At 28.8% G+C, this 21907-nt stretch overlaps 4 protein-coding genes across 4 annotated transcripts in view; 3 read left to right on the plus strand and 1 right to left on the minus strand.

Moving 5' to 3' along the window:
• The window catches only part of m (miniature), a 109376-nt gene that overhangs the window by 34072 nt on the left and 53397 nt on the right, over positions 1–21907 (minus strand). Inside the window, exon 3 of the mRNA XM_065509169.1 lies at positions 20524–20626. Coding sequence (XP_065365241.1) covers positions 20524–20598 — 75 coding nt within the window. The 5' untranslated portion in view covers positions 20599–20626. The remainder of the gene's footprint in view (positions 1–20523; positions 20627–21907) is intronic.
• Positions 5041–9272, plus strand: LOC135956589 (uncharacterized). The gene is made up of 4 exons (XM_065507126.1): positions 5041–5643; positions 5713–5875; positions 8343–8950; positions 9022–9272. Exons 1-4 carry the CDS (start codon positions 5071–5073, stop codon positions 9196–9198), a joined length of 1521 nt encoding a protein of 506 aa, XP_065363198.1. The 5' UTR covers positions 5041–5070; the 3' UTR covers positions 9199–9272.
• On the plus strand, positions 13922–15076 carry LOC135957782 (farnesol dehydrogenase-like). Its single transcript, XM_065508585.1, has 2 exons — positions 13922–14572; positions 14637–15076. Exons 1-2 carry the CDS (start codon positions 13988–13990, stop codon positions 14811–14813), a joined length of 762 nt encoding a protein of 253 aa, XP_065364657.1. The 5' UTR covers positions 13922–13987; the 3' UTR covers positions 14814–15076.
• LOC135956590 (farnesol dehydrogenase-like) lies at positions 19452–20274 on the plus strand. The gene is made up of 2 exons (XM_065507127.1): positions 19452–20057; positions 20113–20274. The coding sequence occupies exons 1-2, from the start codon at positions 19479–19481 to the stop codon at positions 20272–20274; spliced, it is 741 nt and encodes a 246-aa protein (XP_065363199.1). The 5' UTR covers positions 19452–19478.

Here is a 21907-nt window from a genome sequence, read left to right on the forward strand (position 1 = left end):
ATGTTTTAAGTTGTTTAATAATTAAAAGAATACCTAATTTCGTAACCACTGTTATAATTTGTGGACAGTAAACATCATATTACAAAATACTCAGTGCATTGACATCTAAATATTTAAAATATTAAAATATTTTTTAATTTAAATTTGCAGGTACTGATTAGAAACTATAAAATTTTTACCGATTAGATAATGATTACTATTGCACATGTATGTACTTTACACCAATGTTATCTATTTGTTGAACAAATAGTAAAATTGATGTAAATACTTGATAAATCATAAAGTAAAATATTTTATTAATCAAATACATATTTGGAATTCATTAATAAAGTAGGAATGGATATGTTTAAGTTTAAATTACAATATATGTTAAAATAGTTATGAGAAACTGCTCGCAGGATTGTAATTTTACATTTCCATTTTCTCAATCTCTGGTTATTTGTTATCGTGACGATATATCGCGATATACCGACAGTTCTCATACAAAAACCAGTAAGAAAGCTATATTCGGCTGAGCCGAATCTTATAAACCCTTCACAAAATTATACTTTAAAATACAAATTTTAAATATTTTTAGGTAAACAAAATTTAAATTGTTTTTTTTTAAATTTTTCCAAATTTTTTTTTTTAATTTTTTGGTTAAAAAAAATCGGATTTTGACCCAAATTACTATGGCCTTATATATATCGTTGCAATAGACTTTGCAATATATATTATTAGATATCCATATTGTCTATATTAATGACTTGGTAATCCAGATATAGATAAAAAATAGGCCAAAAATCGAGGATGTTCCGGTTTTTGTCCTTATATATTATATTATACAGTAGCCCAAGAAAGTCTACATATAGGAAAAATTAGTATGTTACTTTAATTTAAAGCAGTTATTTTTTAGTTTTTTTATGAGATATATAATAATACTTGTCTTATGTCGATTTTAAAAATTAAATAACGCCCAAAAGTTCACCGTTATTAAAGTTATTGATTCTGAGTAAAATAAAGAAAAATTTATTCTCGGTTACACCTACTTTTGGGTGGGCGGAGCTATTAAGTTTCATAATATTTTGAACATAAATGACCAAAAATGACACGGAATTAAAAATTCTAATAACGGTGAAATTTTGGACGTTATAGGAAATGTTACTAAACCCGACTTAAGTGATGTTGTTTTAATTTTTTTTAGTGTGAATTTAGTTTTTTAACAAATATATTTCATTAATTTTAACTTACAAATACAGCTTTCATCGAAAGAAATTTAATTTGAATTCCTGTATGTAGACTTTATTGGGCTACAGTATATACTTTGGGGGGTCGCAAATGAAAAATGTAGAAATTAAAAACGGAATGACAACCCTTGCCGCTCATGGTGAAGGGTATAAAAATATTAATTGGAAGTATATCGTTACTACAATCAGATATGGAGAAAATGGGGGTAAGTAGTACTTCTAATTTATTTAAGCGGACAACCATTTATCAGATTAGAAAATAATGCAAATCTGATATATAAACCAAATTTCAAGAATATTTACATATATTTAATATCAAAAATGTGTAATTTTTTGCTGTGCTAGTGGAAGTTCTCATATCTTACTTAAACCACTAATAAAGTCAATAGTATGCATAGTTATTATGTATCAAATGAAAGTTATTTTAATGGTCTCTCCAACGAATTATAATTTGGATCGAAAATCAGCTAAAACCTTTAAGTTAATATCAAGGTTGGCTACCAATTCAAAACAGTAAAATGGTAACGCTAATTTGAATTATTTTCGCAGCTATTTTATGAATTTTATTTAATTTCATATGTCAACAACTACGTTTTAGAAAAAAGAAATTGGCAAAAAAAATATTGTTACGTAAACCGGATACTTTTGATTGCAAATAAAAGCCGTTTAGTAGTTTGAAAATTGTAACAATTCATTATTTATTTAAAATGTACAACAACAGAATTAAATAGTCACTCAATGTTTTATAATGTATACGAATTCACTTGAAAAATACAGCACACTTTAAGGCACTCAGTTGATGTTTATTCTAATAGAGTCTCTGATAAAGTCACTAACGACTGCAACCTCTGCCACTATTTATAACACTGCCATCTGCACTCTAGATTGCTCTTTAACTGTCAAAGTTCGAATATTCTAGATCTTACTAATACATACGCCATCTGTGGTGTACTTTCTACAATGTTCCTTAACTGAATATTCGAATTCAAACAGCGTTGCCAACTTACGATCAATGGTCAACTGAAAGCTTTTATTTAATAATCCCCACAGATATGTTACAGTTTGCTATTACAACACTGTTATTTGAAAGCATTATGCTACTTTTAAATCAGCCCTTAAAATCGTTATATTTGAATTCAAGTACAATTTCGTAACAATATTTATACAATTTTTTGCACTTAAGGTCTTTGGGTCATACAAAATCTTGAATTTTTGCTACGCACAATTAAGTTAAATGTTTAAGGGCTTTGGTAGCACTAATATAGAAATATCTGTTTCTTTTCATCATACTTAATTGTATGCAAACTGGGATTCCCCGGGTAAATACCAAAGCAATGTTTTTCTTATCCCTCATAAGGTCTTCGTGTGAAATTTGACCCATTTTGAAATTAATATTAAATTTTTTCTAAAAGTGTGTGGTTGATATTTTATGACTTTTATTTAATTTCAAATGTCAACAATATTAGGTTTTTAAACAAAAAAAAATTGGCAAACAAAAATATTTTTTTTCCATTTGTGTCAAATTTGACCAGAAGATCTAAATTTTAAGACCTAATAAAGGTCAATGGTTACACTTTTAATTTTTTTTAAATTATGCTTAAAGATATTAAAAGCATACACTGCTGGGAGTAGTGCGATAAGAGTTTTAAATATGCATGAACTGTAGGGTGGTTTTAAAAAATCGATGTCGGATTTTTTGGGGGGCACCTCCCTAAAATGTTTCATTTTGTTAGATTTTAAGATTGCCAAAGTCTGAGCATGATTGAAAGATGTTAACACGTGCCACTGGGGCCTCAAAGTTTTGAAAATCTCGATTTTTTGGAAGTTTGGCGACTTGTTTTTGTTGCTCATCCTTTTTAAGTAATTGGTTGTAATCTGTGATGAGCTTGACAAAAAATTTTGTGAAAATAAAAGAATTTACTTAATTGTGAATAAATTCGAAAAGAATCCATCGATTATTATTATCCATATCTCATTTTGTTCCTATTATATGTGGCTTTGCGATTTCGATTTTTCATGATTTTTTTAAAACAAAAAATTGCCATAATTATTCAATCAATTGAAAGAAGAACATTAACTACTTATTTTTTGTATATCACAAAAAAACTAAAATTTTGCGAAAATGAGCGAATTCACTTAATTGTGAATAAATTCGAAGATAATCCATCAGTTTGTATGATCGATATCTCATTTGATTCATAGTTCATGTGGCTTTGCAATAATGTAATAAATCTGAATAAATTCTACCGTTTTAGATTTTTCCTTGTTTTTTTTGTTAAATGAAAAAATAGCTATTTTCATGTAGCAATTTGTTATTATAACTTCGAAACTACTGAGCCGATTGAAACGCAATATACAATCAATCAAATAAAAAACAAAATTTTGGAAAATTAATTGTGAAGACATTCGAAAAGAATTCATTGATTTTTATGATCTATATCCCATTTTGTTGCTATTATATGTGGCTTTGCGATAAAGTAATAAACCTAAACAATTTCTGAGGTTTTCGATTTTTCATGTTTTTTAAAAAAAAATGTTTTTTAAAACAAAAAAATTTGCTATTTTCACATAAAAAAATATATTTTTTGCTTCAATTTGTTATTATAACTCCGAAACTACTAAGTCGATTAAACTGCAATATATAAATGGAAAAATTATGTAAATTTTAATTTTTATAAGTTTATTTTAATAATATCGGCCTAACCGTTTTTGAGTTATCATTAATTATGTGGAGAAACGTCTAAAAATTCTCAATTTTACTTAAATTTTTTTAAAAAAAACCTCTCCATAGAATTTAAAATTTGGACCATATTTGTATTACTGGAACCACAATACTTCAAAATTGTGTAGAGATTTAAAAAGCCTCTAAAATTTTTTAAATTTTGTTTCCCTGTTAACTAAACATCAAATTTTGGAAATTAATGCGTATAAAAACCGTTAAGTTGTACGATTAAAATAATTGAGTCACTGTGATAAAAATACCTGTTTGTTATTAATACCTAATTCGAAAATAATTTATTAATGTTTGCAATGAATACTAAATAATTCATGATTTGTTTATGTATTTAGTTTTTGTTTTTTGCGATTTATTTAGGTAAATGAGAAGCAGAAGTGGGAGACAAATGTTAAGTCATTAAGTTTGAGAATTCTAAATAAAATACAAACTAGTATTTCCAACAAACAAATATATAAAATATTTTTTGTTAACGCCAAAATTATTGTTTAAATTTCAACAGCAATTTAGTGGTAATCACATTTATTTGAGATACAAAATGATAATTAATTGTACATGGATTAATAACTATGCTGACAATAATAAACCTGTCATTAAAATACAAAAAGTAGTTAATCACCATACACTGGATATAGTACAAACCATGTTCACATTTAACAAATATTAGTCGAAATTAAAGATACTTATTGAAAGATATTAATTGAAAATATATCGGTAAGAAAAATGAATAAAAATGTTGTAGAATTTACAGAATGAAAAACTTATATAACTATGCCTGTACCACTAAATGTAAAGGGTTAACATGATTATAATAAAAGCTCACTATTAAATTATCTGTCAATGTTTGTTCTTACAAAAGCCGCATATGATCACGCTTATTTCGTCAAACATTTGAACAATGAAATCATATCTTTAGAGATTAACATACGTTATAAACATATGTTCAACAAACGACTGCTTAAATGGATAAGATACGAAGAGGGAATATTAATCAAAATAACAAAAAAAATTGATGATTATCTTGTTATTTTTGAATAAAGGTTCAGTTTTTATTAAGTTCTTCAAACGAACACACAACATTTAACTAAAACTTGAAAAGAAGCTCTCAAAATGGAACGTTGGCAAAATAAAATCGCTGTGGTAACCGGCGCCAGTTCCGGCATTGGTGCTGCCACCTGTAAAGCCTTAGTGGAAAAGGGTATGATTGTTGTGGGTCTTGCCAGACGTGTAGACAAAATGGAATCACAAGTTAGACCAAGTATCGCAGCTGATAAACAACAAAATTTCCATTGTTACAAATGTGATGTGAGTGAGGAGCAAAGTGTTAAGGCAGCCTTTAGCTGGATAGAACAAACATTTGGAGGAGTTGATGTCTTGGTAAATAATGCCGGCATCTATAAACAGACCACTTTGTTGGCCGAAAACAATACCGAAGATATTACAAATACCCTGAATACAAATGTTTTGGCTGTGGTTTGGTGTACCCGTGAGGCATTTAAAAATATGAAGAAACGTCAGGTTGATGGTCATGTGGTTATAATGAATAGTTTGACTGGTCATTGTATACCCAACATAGCGGATTTGCCATTGAATATTTATCCACCCAGTAAACATGCCCTAACAGCTATGACAGAGATTTTGAGACAGGAATTTTTGGCGAATAATACAAAAATTAAAGTAACGGTGGGTTTATTTGTTTTAATGAATGTGAGATGAAATTTTATAATTTTAAATGTTTTTTTGTTTTTGTAGAGTATTAGTCCTGGTGCTGTTAAAACGCATATTGTCGACTTCCCTCCCGAGTTGCCTGTTTTAAAAAGTGAGGATATCGCCGATGCTGTGGTGTATTGCATACAAACTCCCCCTCATGTACAAATTCATGAAATGATTATTAAACCAGTCGGTGAAGTTTTTTAATTAAATTAGTGGGTTTTTATTTTTTTTAGAAAACTTAGGGAATTGTGAAACAAATAAAACATTTACGTTTACCAGAAATCTGTTCTCAATATTAGATTCTCAAAGTTATGACCGACATGATAAGCCAATACAAGTGTCAACAAGTAAGAATGTTATATTCGGCTATGCCGAATATTCTTGTACCGATCATCAATATGTGACAGTTAAATAGTTTCTGATATAGGGGTTATATGAGGGGTAGGGTCAATTATGGACCGATCCTCAAAAAAGTACCTAGAAAGGTCTAGAATCATATAAAACTTGTTTATATAAAATTGCATAACGATAATAATTACACAGTCCAACAGCATTTTTGGAACAGAATAGCGACCCTATGATTCTGAAAGGGAATGTTGAGTAGACCCTTTTGAAGAACAAACTTATAGTCCAGCTAGTCTGAATTTTTGTTGTTGTTTTAAGTATTTGATCGAAGGGAGCATTATACTAACTGGAAAAAATTTTGTAAGTTAATGTCTGAGAGAATTCTTATTATCAGAGTTATATAGTGGAATTTTATGGGGATCATTTTTGAGGAAGATCTTAACCCTCTATCTCCTCTCTTTAGGGGTCAATTTGATAATTTTTTCGAGAAAATTAAAAAAGTCCTTTAAAAAGGACATTTAAGGTTTAAAATATTCGACGAACATTTTAGCCGGAAAATTTCAGTGGGGGTCGCCAAAGATACAAAAGTTGTAGATAATGCTCTTTACGCTTAATTAGCAAAATTACACATTTTACAAAATCTCACATGTTTAAAAAAAAAAATCTACAAAAATCCAAGTATGATCCGAATGAGCTGAAATTTTAAGTATAAATAGTCTTAATGAAATCTACAAAAACATACATACATATATATGTAAGTTATCTCTTTCAGTTCAAAAGTTATGTATTTAGGTTTATTTATTTTTTTTAATTCGGATCGATCTATTTTTGGTTTTTTAGATATGTAGGGCCTACGGAAGTTCGAAATTTTTTTTCTAAAATTTCACCTATATTTGCGATAAAATTTTGAATACTAGACAGAAAAAATTATATTTCAATTCAAACATTTATCCAATATTGAACTGGTTTCAATTATTTCATAATTAAATCAAGTATTCATTTGCTCAAAAACAAAATTTCTTGATATTTTCTATTGAATTTTGAGTTTTGAATTTGATTATTTTGACAATTGAATATACAATATTCGTTATTGGTTATTGGTTGAATTTCAAATACAAAAATTATTGAATAGATAATTTTCGTAATTGAAACACAAAAAATAACAAAAATGTGTTCTCAATTACCAAAATTATCTATTCAATAATTTTTGTATTTGAAATTCAACCAATATCGAATATTGTATATTCAATTGTCAAAATAATCAAATTGAAAATTCAATAGAAAATATCAAGAAATTTTGTTTTTGAGCAAATGAATACTTGATTTAATTATGAAATAATTGAAACCAGTTCAATATGTGACAAATATTTGAATTGAAACGGTTTAGGAAATAGTTTTTTCTGTGTATAAAAGCAATTGCTAACAGTTAACTCGTCCTTATAAAAATGTACACGCATCCAAAATTTGAACATCTAAAAATGGACGTATTTTTACGCTTTTTCCCGAAAAAGTCCCAATAGTTTTTCTTTTGTAGATAAACAATTTTCTTCGGGACTATATACAATTTGTATATGATCCAAAAAGAGAACCTAATGCAAAAGCGTGAAAAGTAAAACTTGGCTAACTTAAGCGGACCTAGTCGCCCCCAGACCTATCCAAAATCAATATACATATATAATGACGGTGGTTTTAAAAATGTCTGTGGAATATCAATGAACAAATAAATTAAGCTTTTAGAATAAGTTTTAAGATGTTTGTGTTAGATAAGCACAAAGTTTCGAAATTGTATTGATCCATTTCGAAACAAATTTTTAATCTCTGGTATGTAACTGAAGTCCGTTTTGTTTTCTGTTTTTTCACTTAATCATGCATTACTTACAACAGATCCATAATTGGTTTAATAAACGTTAAATACATATTTCTTTATAATACACTGAGGAAAAAGAGCTAAAAAATTGTAGTTGTTTTTTACTTTAACTCAAAATTTAAGTTTCTTAAAATTTTAGTTAACAATGTATGATTCAAAAACTCAATTAAAACATTTGGTATTTTTGTTATAAAATTGCACATTTTTCAATTACTGATCACGTTCACCTAAAACTTTATTATTTAAGAAAAGGGAACATTTTGATTCAGTCAAATTATTCAGCAGTTCGTTTGAAACCCGCGCAACGCAGGGTGGTATTAATATAATTGTTGGCCAGTTGATGGCACTGTCACCACATTTAATACTACATGCATAGATAAGATAATAAATATTTAACAAAAATTTAATTTTATTTAATTATTAAAATAAAACAAAATTGATTTCAGTAATTAATAAGTTTGTGATCCAAACGAACACATTAACTTTTCCAAAATGCAACGTTGGCAAAACAAAATTGCTGTGGTAACTGGAGCTGGATCTGGTATTGGAGCAGCCACCTGTAAACTTCTTGTAGAAAAGGGTATGATTGTTGTGGGTCTTGATATACGTCTTGATAAAATGGAAACGCAAGTGAAATCCTCTCTGAACACAGCACAACAGCATAATTTCCACTGTCTTAAGTGTGATGTTAGAGACGAGGCGAATGTCAAGGAAACTTTTGCTCTCATAGAAAAACAATTTGGTGGTGTTGATGTGTTCGTCAATAATGCTGGTATTATACGACAGAAACCTTTGCTCAGTTCAAATAATTCCGAAGACATTAGAAATACCATTGACACAAATGTCTTGGCTGTTGTTTGGTGCACCCGTGAAGCATTTCAAAGCATGAAGAAACGTAATGTAGATGGTCACATAACAATTGTCAATAGTATTTGTGGTCGTATAGTGCCAAATTTACCGGGACAAAGTATGAATATCTATCCAGCCTCGAAGCATGCTGTTACCGCCATGGTGGAAGTGCTGAGACAGGAACTTCTAGCTCAGGGTACTAAAATAAGAATTGCGGTAAGCAAAATTTTACAAGAAAATTTGATTTTAATTTATGAAATTTGTTAAATATTTTTTGTTTGTTTTAGAGCGTTAGTCCTGGTGCTTGTCGTACTGGTATTTTGGGTGATGATATTGAATATCCATCTTATATACCCGCCCTCAATAGCGAAGATGTTGCCGATGCCATTGTTTTTGGTATACAATCACCTGCTCATGTTCAAATACATGATTTATTTATACGTCCCCTGGGATTTGATTATTGAATTCTAGAGTTTGTTTAGATGAAGGCAACGTATTTATGTTTTTTGTGTAACTTTTTATGGAATATTAATGTGTGATAACCACACGCAGAGAAAAAACATGGTTGGACATGGTTACAACAACTATACTATGTTCTCTGTAACAATATATTGTTGTCGTAACCATATAATTATTGTTTTAATTTAATTTCAAGAATATTATAGTTACTGTAAACGTTTATATTTTCATCGCAATTATAAATATGAATATGGTTTTTGAACAACAAAATAATGATAATTAGGTAAACATATTATTTTTATGTACATCCATTAAATGTTAAGTTTATATACGCGTAGTCATAATATGTTTAACATGCAAACAAAATATGTTTACTTTTAATTGTCTGTTTTCCCACCATTTGTGAGTGTTGGTGTTTGTCTAAGCTACATATGTTATTTTTACAAGTAAATTTTGAGTGTCTGTAATTCCCATTCGCTCTATAGTTTTATTTGTATATTATCTTTAACTTTCCTAGAGCGAATAACAATAAATTTGATTTAATCAATAATATTTTAATTGTGAATTTAGTACTTTAAAACTAAAACCTATTAAAATTTTGTATTTCCAAAAATAAATTTTAATAATAATATGATTATTTTGGATCATAATATGATTTAATTGTATCATAATATGATTTAATTGGGTCATAAATATGATGACTTTGGGTCATATTATGATTGATGTTTATCATAATTTGATTATTTCAGAACATATTATGATATTTTATGATACTAATAATGATCATAATATGTTTTGGACTACAAGCAAAAATCTGATCATAATATGTTAGTTTATGGTTACCACAACCATGTTTTTTCTCTGCGTGCAGGGAAACCAAAATATGCAGATGCATGTTTTTTCTGGTGAGTCTAATGGGCACATGTATAAGATATTTACACGTTTTATTTTTTGCATATAGAGCATATTTTACTGTTTAATAGCATATTTTGACTTTATCAAAAACAAATTTTGTCTTACTTATTTTTCGCTTTTTTACTTTCTTTGTTTAAAATTCAAAATTGAAAAATAGATGGCTTTTTTTAATATAAAATAAGGACTATTTTAATAATAGCGCCATCTAAATATCAAATTTTAGTTCTAATTCAAACTTAACCGTTCTAAATGTTAAAGAAATATTGTCTTTTAAATTTGCTCCTACAACATCAGTTGATGTCGAAAGAACATTTTCTATGTATAAAAATGTTTTCAGATCCAATAGACAACGATTTTTATTTGAAAATTTTAGTCAATATTTTGTAATTTATTGCAATAATAACCTTAATTGAAGAAGTGACTTTATATTTATATAAAATATCATCAAAAAATAACTCTCGAGGCCTTTTCATAGTTTAAGTTCCTATAGTTTTTATCCTGTATTTATTATACCCTTCACCTTCGTGAGAAGGGTATATATAAGTTTGTCATTCCGTTTGTAATTTCTACATTTTTCATTTCCGACCCTATAAAGTATATATATTCTGGATCCTTATAGATAGCGGAGTCGATTAAGCCATGTCCGTCTGTCTGTCTGTCCGTCTGTCTGTCTGTCTGTCTGTTGAAATCAGTTTTCTGAAGACCCCAGATATCTTCGGGATCCAAATCTTCAATAATTCTGTCAGACATGCTTTCGAGAATTTTGCTATTTAAAATCAGCAAAATCGGTCCACAAATGGCTCAGATATGAGGAAAAAACCAAGACAACCTCGATTTTTGACCTATTTTTTTACCTATATCTGGATTACTAAGACATTAATATAGACAATATGGATATCTAATGATAGATATTTCAAAGACATTTGCAACGACGTATATAAGACCATAGAAAGTTGGACCTACAATGGGTCAAAATCGGGAAAAAATTTTGAACCAGATTTTTTTTTTTAAAAAAAAAAAATTAAAAAATAAAAAAAAAATTTTTTAAAAATTTAAAAAAAAAAAATTTTAAAATTTAAAAAAAAAAAAATTTTAAAATTTAAAAAAAAAAAAAATTTTAAATTTAAAAAAAAAAAATTTAAATAACAAACAAAAAAAAATTTTTTTTTCCAAAAAATTCAAAAAACAACTGTAAAAAAAATTAAATTTTGTTTACCTAAAAATATTTAAAATTTTGAAGTATAATTTGGTGAAGGGTATTTAAGATTCGGCACAGCCGAATATAGCACTATTACTTGTTTTTTGTTATACTTGTTTTAGTTCATGTTATTTTTGTTTATTTTATGTTACTTTACCATTTTAGAAATGAATTGTATTGATTTTTTTAAATAAAAGTATTTTTTTTTGATTAAAAATTATGTAAAAGTTTGTTTTTTTAAGAGCATATTTTTTAAATTTTAAGAGCATATTTTAAAGTTTTTACTGCATATTTAAAGCGCTTAAAACGCTTTTTTAGGGCATATTTCTAGTTTGAAGTGCTGTCTTGTGAATTGCGATAAATACTTAGAGCTAGTTTTTTAGTTGTTGGTTTAACATAGCTTAATACGCTGTTAAGTTAAACATGAAACAAATTTTGGCCGGGCATTACCCAATGATTGTGTTTTTCCCTAATGGATTACGAACCGTAAATTTTAAGATCATTGCCAAACTTTAGTAAATAAAATGGTTATTAAAAATTATAATGATGTTAATAAAGCAACTGAAAACAAAATTTGTGTGCTGAATTGCTTCTCACCTTCGTGAGAAGGGTATATACATATAAGTTTGTCATTTCGTTTTTAATTTCCACAATATAATTTTCCGACCCTATAAAGTATATATATTCTGGATCCTTATACATAGCGGAGTCGATTAAGCCATGTCCGTCTGTCTGTCTGTAGAAATCAATTTTCTGAAGACCCCAGATATCTTCGGGATCCAAATCTTCAGTAATTCTGTCAGACAGAGAAATTTCCTATTTAAAATCAGCAAAATCGGTCACAAATGGCTTAAATATGAAGAAAAAACTAGGACAACCTTGATTTTTACCAATTGTTTACCTATATCCGGATTACTAAGTCATTAATATAGACAATATGGATATCTAATTATATTTCAAAGACCTTTGCAACGAAGTATATAAGACCATAATAAATTGGACCTACAATGGGTCAAAATCGGAAAAATATTTTTTAACCCAAATTTTTTTTCACCAAAAAAAAATTTAAAAAACCAAAATTTTTTTTTTTAAATTTACAAAAAAAAAAATTTAAATTTTAAAAAATAAAAAAAATAGCAACTCGAAAAATTTTTTTTACAAAAAATGAAAAAACAACTTTGGAAAAAAATAAATTTTGTTTACCTAAAAATATTTAAAATTTGTATTTTGAAGTATAATTTGGTGAAGGGTATATAAGATTCGGCACAGACGAATATAGCTCTCTTACTGTTTAAATATAAAAGGTCCCCTTTTTCAAGCCTAATTTTTGCAACAAAATATTTTCTGTTGACGCTTCCTAGTAAAGATCTATTATTGTTCCAAATGTCAATAGATACAGTTCAGATGTTTGGCGCACAAATAAACATATGTACATTCAATATACATACATTTATAATAGACTAGTTGACCGCCCCGGCTTCGCCCGGTATTACATTACATTATATTAATACCAAATAAACCTGCCTGTTCTTATTTACTTGCAAATAGCTTTTTTATTACAGTTGACTGGACTCCAAAAAAAAATCCCAGTTTTCCCGATTTTTTTTCTTTACAAACCATCTCCTGAAAATTTCGAATCGAATAAAAAAAAATCAGCCAAATCGCTCCAGCCGTTCTCACGTGATGACATTACATACATGGACCATTTCATTTTTATATATATATAGATGGGTTACAAACTTAATAAAATAATATTAAATAAACGAAATTTTTTATTGATCATAGTTTAATTTCTTTATCTAAATTTGAATATCTCACACCTATAAGTTAAGCTTTTTATATAAGAAAATTCGGTTAATCGGGTTTTTGAATCGAATTTCGTTACTTGAAAATGTTCAGTTACTCCAATTATTAATCGGCAGAACAATGGAAATCCGATTGAATGCCCTAATCTATTGTTTGTTTTGTATACACTGTAGTACAATCCTACTATTTATTTAAAATCTTCTCTCTCTTTTTGCTTATCTCTGCTGCACTCTCTAATCCATTACTTACCAATTGATTAACTAAAAATCAATCAACACTCTCACACTCAGCCTTTATCAAGTTCCAGATTTTTATGTTGCAGTAGCACAGAAATCTCTTGCCATAGAATAAGTAAATTTTTTAAGATCATAAAATCATTATAGTCCGACTTAAATCTTTTTTTTTCAGAACCGAATATTTTATTCAGCCAAATCTTCTACAAACCGAAACTTTTAAATTTTAATCGGTGAATAGAATTTAGGTTTCCATTATCTTAAAAAAAATCAAATATGTAATTTGTTACTCTCTTTTTGGAGGAGTAAACAACAAAACAATCTAAATCGGTTGTTTAAAAAAATAAGTCTTGCAACTACACAATACATGTAAAATTTACATGTATTGTATTACATGTATTACATTGTAAATCAATGCATTTTGTTGTAGTGCCAGCGATAAAATTTGGGAGAGAGTAAATATTTTTTAATCTCAATTGCGCTTCTAGTTCTAACCAATTTCTCTTGCCTTCTTATCAGTATTTTCGGTCGTATTTATAAACAAAAATTTCTATTATCAGTTATTAATGCGTATACAAAACTAATAAACAATATTTTAGGTTTGAACATCTTTATTTTGAAAACTCATCTTTAGTCTTGAAAATGTCTCATCTTCAGCAGAAGCCATTAAAAATTGCCGTAGTAACGGGTGCCAGTTCGGGTATAGGAGCTGCCTGTTGCACAGCCTTGTTGCAACATGGCATGATTGTTGTGGGCTTGGCTCGTCGCCAAGATAAAATGGAACAAGAAGTTCTTTCAAATATACCAGCTGAACAACGATATCGTTTTCATGCCCGGAAATGTGATGTGCGTTCGGAGAACGATATACGTCACACATTTGCATGGATAGCAGATCATTTGGGCGGCATAGATGTGCTCATCAATAATGCGGCTATCTTGAAAAATACACAAATTATCAAGCCAAACAATACCGAGGATTTAAGAGACGTTCTGGATACAAATATTTTAGGAGTAGCTTTGTGTACACGAGAAGCCTTTGCCATAATGAAAAACTATTGTCGCGACACTGGCCATGTCATTATAATCAATAGTTTAATGGGTCACTTTGTGCCCCATTTGCCTGGTCTGAGTTTAAATTTGTATGCCCCCACTAAGTATGCGTTAACCGCCATGACGGAAGTTTTGCGTCAGGAGTTTCTAATGGAACAAACCAAAATCAAAATAACGGTGAGTAACAAAACGATAAAGTGAAATTGTACTGAGAGTTTATGTTTGTGTGATATTCCTACAGAGCATAAGTCCCGGAGCTGTTAAAACACCAATAGTGGGTGAATATTCAAATCTACCAGCCGAATACTCTCTACTACGCCCCCAAGATGTAGCCGATGCAGTGGTTTATTGTTTGCAAACCCCACCAAATGTTCAAATACATGAATTAATGATACGACCACTAGGAGGAACTTTTTAGTTACAAATAAGAATTCAGTTGCATTTAATAGAGTTTAATGGACTTTTGATTTTCTCACCAAGATCTAGCTTATATTTAGATTGGAAATCATACTCAAAATAATTGCTGTTCCTTCAAGATGAATGTTTTAGTTTAAGATTATATAAATAATATTGCAGAACATGTGAATTATTATGTGCTTTAGATTTGTATTGAAATTTGGTTGAAAGAAAACAAAAATATTAAAAATAAGTAATAAAAAAACTATAAAAAACTCATAAAAATGTAAACATTTTGTTGGGGCTGAGCAAAAATTGGCTTAGCAAAAAAAAAAAAACTGAGCATAAAGTGTGTTAGCAATTGTGAGACAAAAACACTTTTGCATTTAGACGATGTACAGTGGTTTAGAAATATTTTATTTTGCAAATAATTTGGTTTTGAGGATTTGTTTTCTTATAACCTCCAATATAATACCGGCACCATTTTTTGTGAATTTTATATGAAAACATTTATCAGATTTAGATAATTTTATATTTTCTACTGCTAGAAATTATCACTGGTAAATATCACCTTGCTAGATTCATTCCTTTAAATATTATTGGGAATAAAATATGTAAGTGAAAGTCGAAACAAAGTTATTCTTATATTTTGATCCAAATCTTTTTACCGGGTTCAACTGGTTTGTTTTATATTAGCAATAACTTTGTAATATATCTTGGATTTCTACATTAAGGCCCTATCGTGTTTTATTTATTTTTACCAATAGACAATTTGTTCTAAATTATTTTTTTGGTTGGATCGATTTTGCCCATTTGCAATACCCAATACCAAATTTGCAATATGATCATCAGACAATATTTGGTGAAAATTAAAAAATTAAATTGCACTTCGCATGCTTTCAAAAGGCAGACAAGCCCCGAATATATGAGGAAAAATAAAAATTTTCTTTTGGCTATCGAAATGAAAAAAATTAGTGACACATATTGGTAGACCATACACAAGAAACCTATGAATCCGAAATCTTAGGTTACTAAACTTTCTCCTCTAAATGTCATTTAAAAGTTGAGTATTTAAGCTTTGAAACTTTCAAGAGATCTTTCATCATTTTAACATCTGTACTCACAAAATTACTGACTTAAAGGGCATGTATTGCTTGTGTTTTGTGCCATGTATTGGGACATTTTTCCACATGTAAACATATACATACCGTGTGATCCATATGAAACTTTGTGTATGTAAAATACATGTGTATTACTCGTGACATTTTTGGCAATTAGAGCATGTTCTAGTTTCGTGTGTATGACAGTATTGTATTTTGAAATACAACACTGTGTGAGTGCAAAATAAAAAAAAAAAAAAAAAAATCATAACAAAATAAGTTTCATTGCATTGAATATATTTATTGTTATTTAAAAATGTTTTAAATAAATATATGGTTAAAAACAACAAACATATAAACTAATAGAGGTTATGTCACATGCAATTACATATGTACGTTTGAACATGGAAATTATGAATCGTATGTATAAAATGAATTTTGACATACACATGGAATTCCATATGTGTCGAATACATGTCCCCATACACAAGCAATACATGCCGTCTGACCCCCCTATTACAGATTAAATCCAAAATAAATTAGAGTCACTAGATTATGACATTTGTTATAGCCTATAAATAATTATGGCAAAAAAAATATATAGTGCTAAGAAAGTCAAAATTTACCGATTTTTTAAAGTTTTCAGTTTTTTTATTAAAAATTTTAACAGTTAAAAGTATATTTTGTTGGCGGCAGACTTTCAAAGAATTGTTGTAAATTTTTAAAAAGTGAAAGTTTTTTGCGATTGCCATTCACAGATATCTTTGAACTTGTCTATAATATCGGTTTAACCGAATTTCTTTATAAATGACACCACCGTTTCGGTTGATCAAAATCCAAATTTTTAAAATTTTCCGTTAAAAAAAAGTTAAAAAAAAATTCCACACTTTTTTAATAAAAGTCGTGCTGTGAGAAACTCGTATTTGTAAGTACCTATTTGTAAAAATTCATCGTGATTGATAAAATGTATATTATCAATACAGCATACAGTGGAGCAGAATCCAAATTTTTTGGAAATAAATCTGGCATTTCTAAAGGGCTGGTCCGATCGGGATAAACTTTGACGTGGGCATCTCTTATCTCTTATAATTTACGAGTTATAGGCACTTCAAAATTTGGCCATACCTTGGTACACTTTTTTATAAATATAGGGCCAAACTGATGAATAATAAACACTCTGTGCTTTTTTTTATTGAATGCGTGAAAGTCTCTTAAAACTGATTTTTACAATATTTTCAAATTATTACATTTATCTAACCAGAGCACCAGAGACGGCAAACTTTTGCAAAAAATCATAAACGATGACTTCAAAAAATATAATTGTTTAGCAAAATGGCAATAGATGGCAATAAACTATGTTTTAAAGACTATAGAAAAGGTGGTTAGTAAAGTGACCGCAAAGAGTAAACTCTTTTTTTATTAAATAAAAACTTTCCTTAAGAACATATAACATTTTTATGTTTTTCTTTAAGGTATGTTTACGGAGAACTTTCTGGTATAAAAAACATGTCCAGTTTTGCGAATATGTCGTTTGGAAATTGTCCTATTTATTATTAAAATTTCAAATTTGTTCCATATGTTCTAAAATCCCATAGCTTAGATCAATTGTTCTCTATTTATTCCAAAAGGATTTTCCCAGCCCCAAAGGAAATGTGGACCCTATGAGCAAGATTGTAAAAAATACCATTTTTGGGATTTTCGCTTCATTTTTAGGAATTGCGGGATTCCCTTTGACCTTTTGAAAAGCTTTTTTACACTTTGTTATTTAGAATGACAAATTTAAAAACACGTTGAAAATTTCATTGAGTTTTGTTAATAAATAAAGATTTTATTACATATTTATTGAGTTTCTAAAGCCAAAATTTGTATCAACATTTTGATAGGATTGCAAATATTGGGAGCAATTTGATCCACATTTATTCCCAACTATTCAATTTCAAGTCAATCTCTCAATTAGATTAAAAAATATGCCGCTTTAAAACTCCGTCCTTGTATATGCCGCGGCGTATACAACTAAAAAATGGCATTCGTGCCATAAGAAAAGATTTTAGTCAAATTGACCAATATTTTTGATTTTCCTCATGTACAATTTTTGGGATCTACGAACAATTTTGTATAAAAACGCAACAGTCATTAATGCTGGAGGATCTGGTATAAGTTTCAAATATTTTATAAATAAATCTATGGTTTAGGGTAACAAGTAAATTAAACTGTCCAACAGCATTTTTGGAACAGAGTAGGGGCCCTATAATTCTGAAAGGGCATGTTGAGTAGATAATTTTTGTAGAATAAACTTATAGTCCAGCTGGTCTGAATTTTCACAAAATAACTCTTACAATATGAATTATCTCAGACATGAACTTACAACATTTTTTTCAATTAGTATAATGCTTCCTTCGGTCAAAAAATTAAAACCTTGACCGACTGTAAAAAAAATTCGACCAGCTGAAGTTTATTCTACAAAAATTATCTACTCAACATGCCCTTTCAGAATTATAGGGCCCCTACTCTGTTGCAATCAAAAAGTCTCAATTTGTAGGACAGTGTTATTATTAAATTATTTAGTATCTAAAACTATTTTATGGAATATTTGGAACCAATCGGATAATTGGAACCCGTCTCAAAAATCAATAACATTTTAATTTAAAATCATTTTGCAATTACAACAAACCACAGTGCACGGTATATTTTATGATAAATTTATATAAAAATCTGCATTTGTTATACATATAATTACAGAAATACTAAATGTATACTTTGATTAGTATATTTTCAAATTCATAGAATTAATATGCATCCCAGCAAAATCTTTGTTTAAGTCGAAATAGCACTCAGAAAAAACATGGTACGGCATACATACATTGTTGTCGTACACTAATACTTGTTACTTTAATGTCAACAATGTTGTAGTTATTGTAATTTATTTATGTTCATCACAATTATAAATTTGAGTATAGTTCACTGAAACATAATTATTTTCCAAACAACTAAAGAATGATAACTATGGAAACATATTGTTATGTTTTTACCTTTTAAAAACGGTGGTTTATTTCTTTTAAATAAAAGCGATCAGTAGTTTAAAATTTGTAACAACTATTTTAAAACACACACTGATAATGATCATAATCAAAATCCTCCAATAAATATTAAAAAATGTTACTTTTGGTCATGGTGTTGTAGTTAATATTTTCCCGATGTGTTGTGTAATAATATTCCTAATTCGTAGCCAGAGTTTACTTGTTGTTAGAAGCTGCAAATTATGTTGAACTGATATGTAATTACTACCAAATGCTTTGCTAGGTTGTATGTGTTTAATTCAGAAAAATTATCGTTAAATGTTTTCTTTACAAAAAACAAACTGCAGTAATTAAAAAGCTTGACCATCGTGGTTTCTATAATATAAAATGTGTAAATATTGCCTGCTTTTAAATTAAAATTCTATTCATTCATTTTACATTATTTGAAGAGTTCACATCATTATTACTGCACATTTAAATAAATACTCGCATTCAAATCTAATCTAAATAAAAATAGTGTCAACCTAAAAGCATAAATTACATTAGAAATAAATAGAATTCCCATAAACAATGGAAAAGTGGCGCAATAAGGTGGCTGTAGTGACGGGAGCCAGTGCGGGCATTGGAGCGGCCTGCTGTATAGCACTGGTTGAAAATGGCATGAATGTTGTGGGTCTGGCCAGACGCCAAGAACGAATCGAACAATTACGTGATACATGGCCGGGTGAGAAAGAAAAACAACAACGTTTGCATGCCCTCAAATGTGATGTACGCAATGAAGTTGAAGTAGTTGAGACATTCGAAAAGATTGTCCAAGAATATGGTGCCATAGCGGTGCTAATAAATAATGCTGGCATTGTACGTGATACACAGCTGATCAAAGAGAATAATACGCAAGACTTACGTGATACCATGGATACAAATGTCATGGGTGTGGTATATTGCACGAGAGAGGCATTCAAGACCATGTCCAAGAATGAGAACAGTCAGGGTCATGTGATATTAATAAATAGTGTGGGAGGCCATAGTGTGGTGAGTTTTCCGGGCCTGTCCTTAAATTTATATGCCGCCTCAAAATATGCCCTAACAGCCATGACAGAAGTCTATAGGAATGAGTTTCTAATGAATAATACGAAAATCAAAATAACCGTAAGTAGGTGGTTGTTTTTGTTTATCAAATAATTGCTTAACAATTTTATTTCAGAGTATTAGTCCGGGTTTAGTGAAATCAGAATTGTTTCCTGAAAGAGCGGAGATACTTTTAAAAGATGCACCAATACTGGAATCTTCTGATGTGGCAGATGCTGTAGTTTATTGTCTACAAACTCCACCTCATGTGCAGGTAAAGTGTTTCCATATTGGTTAAATTTATAGATTTAGGACAGATTGCTATAATTTCAAAATCTAATTAAAAATTATTAAATGTTTTTTAATTATTTTTTTTAAATTTCTAGATCCATGAACTAACAATTAAACCAATAGGTGAAAGAATATAAGGGATTTTACACCAAAGATTAATGCTGTTAGCTAGTTAATACTTAAATAATTGTTCAAATCATATTTCAATGATTTAAATTAATATTTATACTTGTGTATGTCGTGTTGTTAAACTTACCATTAATTGTAAAATAAATAAAAGACTAAACCTAAGGTCCCACAGTCGTGTAGGACCTTTTTGTGGGCTCCACATCCCGGAGCTGTATCGTATGATGGTAAATCTAAAAATAAAAATAATTGAATTATGTGTTAATATTTATTTAGAATTATACAAGAAAATAAATAAGAAAAAACAAGTAAGAGAGCAGCTATATCTTCTATATGCCGAATATTATATACCCTTCACCAAATTATACTTCATAATACAAATTTTAAATATTTTTAGGTAAACGACATTTTTTTTTTAATTTTTTGGAAAAAATTTTTTTTTGAATTGTTATTTTAAATTTAAAAAAAATTTTAAAAATATTTTTTCCGATTTTGACTCATTGTAGGTCCAACTTACTATGGTCTTATATACGTCGTGGCAAAGGTCTTTGAAATATCTATCATTAGATATCCATATTGTCTATATTAATGACTTAGTAATCCAGATATACACAGCCTCAAAAGTGAGTTAACACCCGCGAATTTTTTGATTTTTTTAGGATCATGAAAATGATTATAGTCCGACTTAAATCTTTTTTTTCACAACCGAATTTATTATTCAACTCAATCTCCAACAAACCGAAACATTAAAATTTTCTGAAGAAGGGTCCCGAAATATCTTCGGGACCCAAATCTTCAACAATTTTGTCAGAAATGCTTTCGAGAGGTTTCCTATTTAAAATCAGCAAAATCGGTCCACAAATGGCTGAGATATGAAGAAAAAACCAGGACAACCTCGATTTTTGATATATTTTTTACCTAAATCTGGATTACCGTCATTAATATAGACAATATGGATATCTAATGATAGATATTTCAAAGACCTTTTCAAAGACCATAGTAAGTTTGATCTACAATGGGTCCAAATCGGAAAAAATATTTTTTAACCCGAATTTTTTTTTCACCAAAAAAAATTTTAAAATATGTAATTCGAAATTTTTTTTTTCCAAGAAATTAAAAAAACATCTTTGGAAAAATAAAAAAATTTGTTTACCTAAAAATATTTAAAATTGGTATTTTGAAGTATAATTTGGTGAAGGGTATATAAGATTCGGCACAGCCTAATATAGCTCTCTGACTTGTTAACCATGCAATTGTAATTGAGCGGCTGTACATCACTCTTTTATAAAATTTTAAATTTGAACCTGAAATTTGAATGATAAACGAAGTGAATTTAAAATTTTGTATCAACATTGAATTAATTTTAAGCATAAAGTACATATGTACCATATGTCCTGTGAAAAATTTTTGTTTTTTCCCTATTTATAATTATACAATATAGTTTAAAAGAATCATGACATAAATTAACAATTATATTCAAAAACCACACTATTTATTTATTTATTTTTACTCGC

Source organism: Calliphora vicina, chromosome 4, assembly GCF_958450345.1.
Source record: "Calliphora vicina chromosome 4, idCalVici1.1, whole genome shotgun sequence".
Classification (NCBI taxonomy): Eukaryota; Metazoa; Arthropoda; class Insecta; order Diptera; family Calliphoridae; genus Calliphora; species Calliphora vicina.

Coding starts and splice junctions, on each gene's coding strand:
- LOC135956589 (XM_065507126.1), top strand. CDS start 5,071: ATGGAACGTTGGCAAAATAAAATCGCTGTGGTAACCGGCGCCAGTTCC. Junction 5,876..8,342: donor ACCAGTCGGTGAAGTTTTTT/AATTAAATTAGT, acceptor GTAATTAATAAG/TTTGTGATCCAAACGAACAC. Junction 8,951..9,021: donor GTACTAAAATAAGAATTGCG/GTAAGCAAAATT, acceptor TGTTTGTTTTAG/AGCGTTAGTCCTGGTGCTTG.
- LOC135957782 (XM_065508585.1), top strand. CDS start 13,988: ATGTCTCATCTTCAGCAGAAGCCATTAAAAATTGCCGTAGTAACGGGT. Junction 14,573..14,636: donor AAACCAAAATCAAAATAACG/GTGAGTAACAAA, acceptor ATATTCCTACAG/AGCATAAGTCCCGGAGCTGT.
- LOC135956590 (XM_065507127.1), top strand. CDS start 19,479: ATGGAAAAGTGGCGCAATAAGGTGGCTGTAGTGACGGGAGCCAGTGCG. Junction 20,058..20,112: donor ATACGAAAATCAAAATAACC/GTAAGTAGGTGG, acceptor ATTTTATTTCAG/AGTATTAGTCCGGGTTTAGT.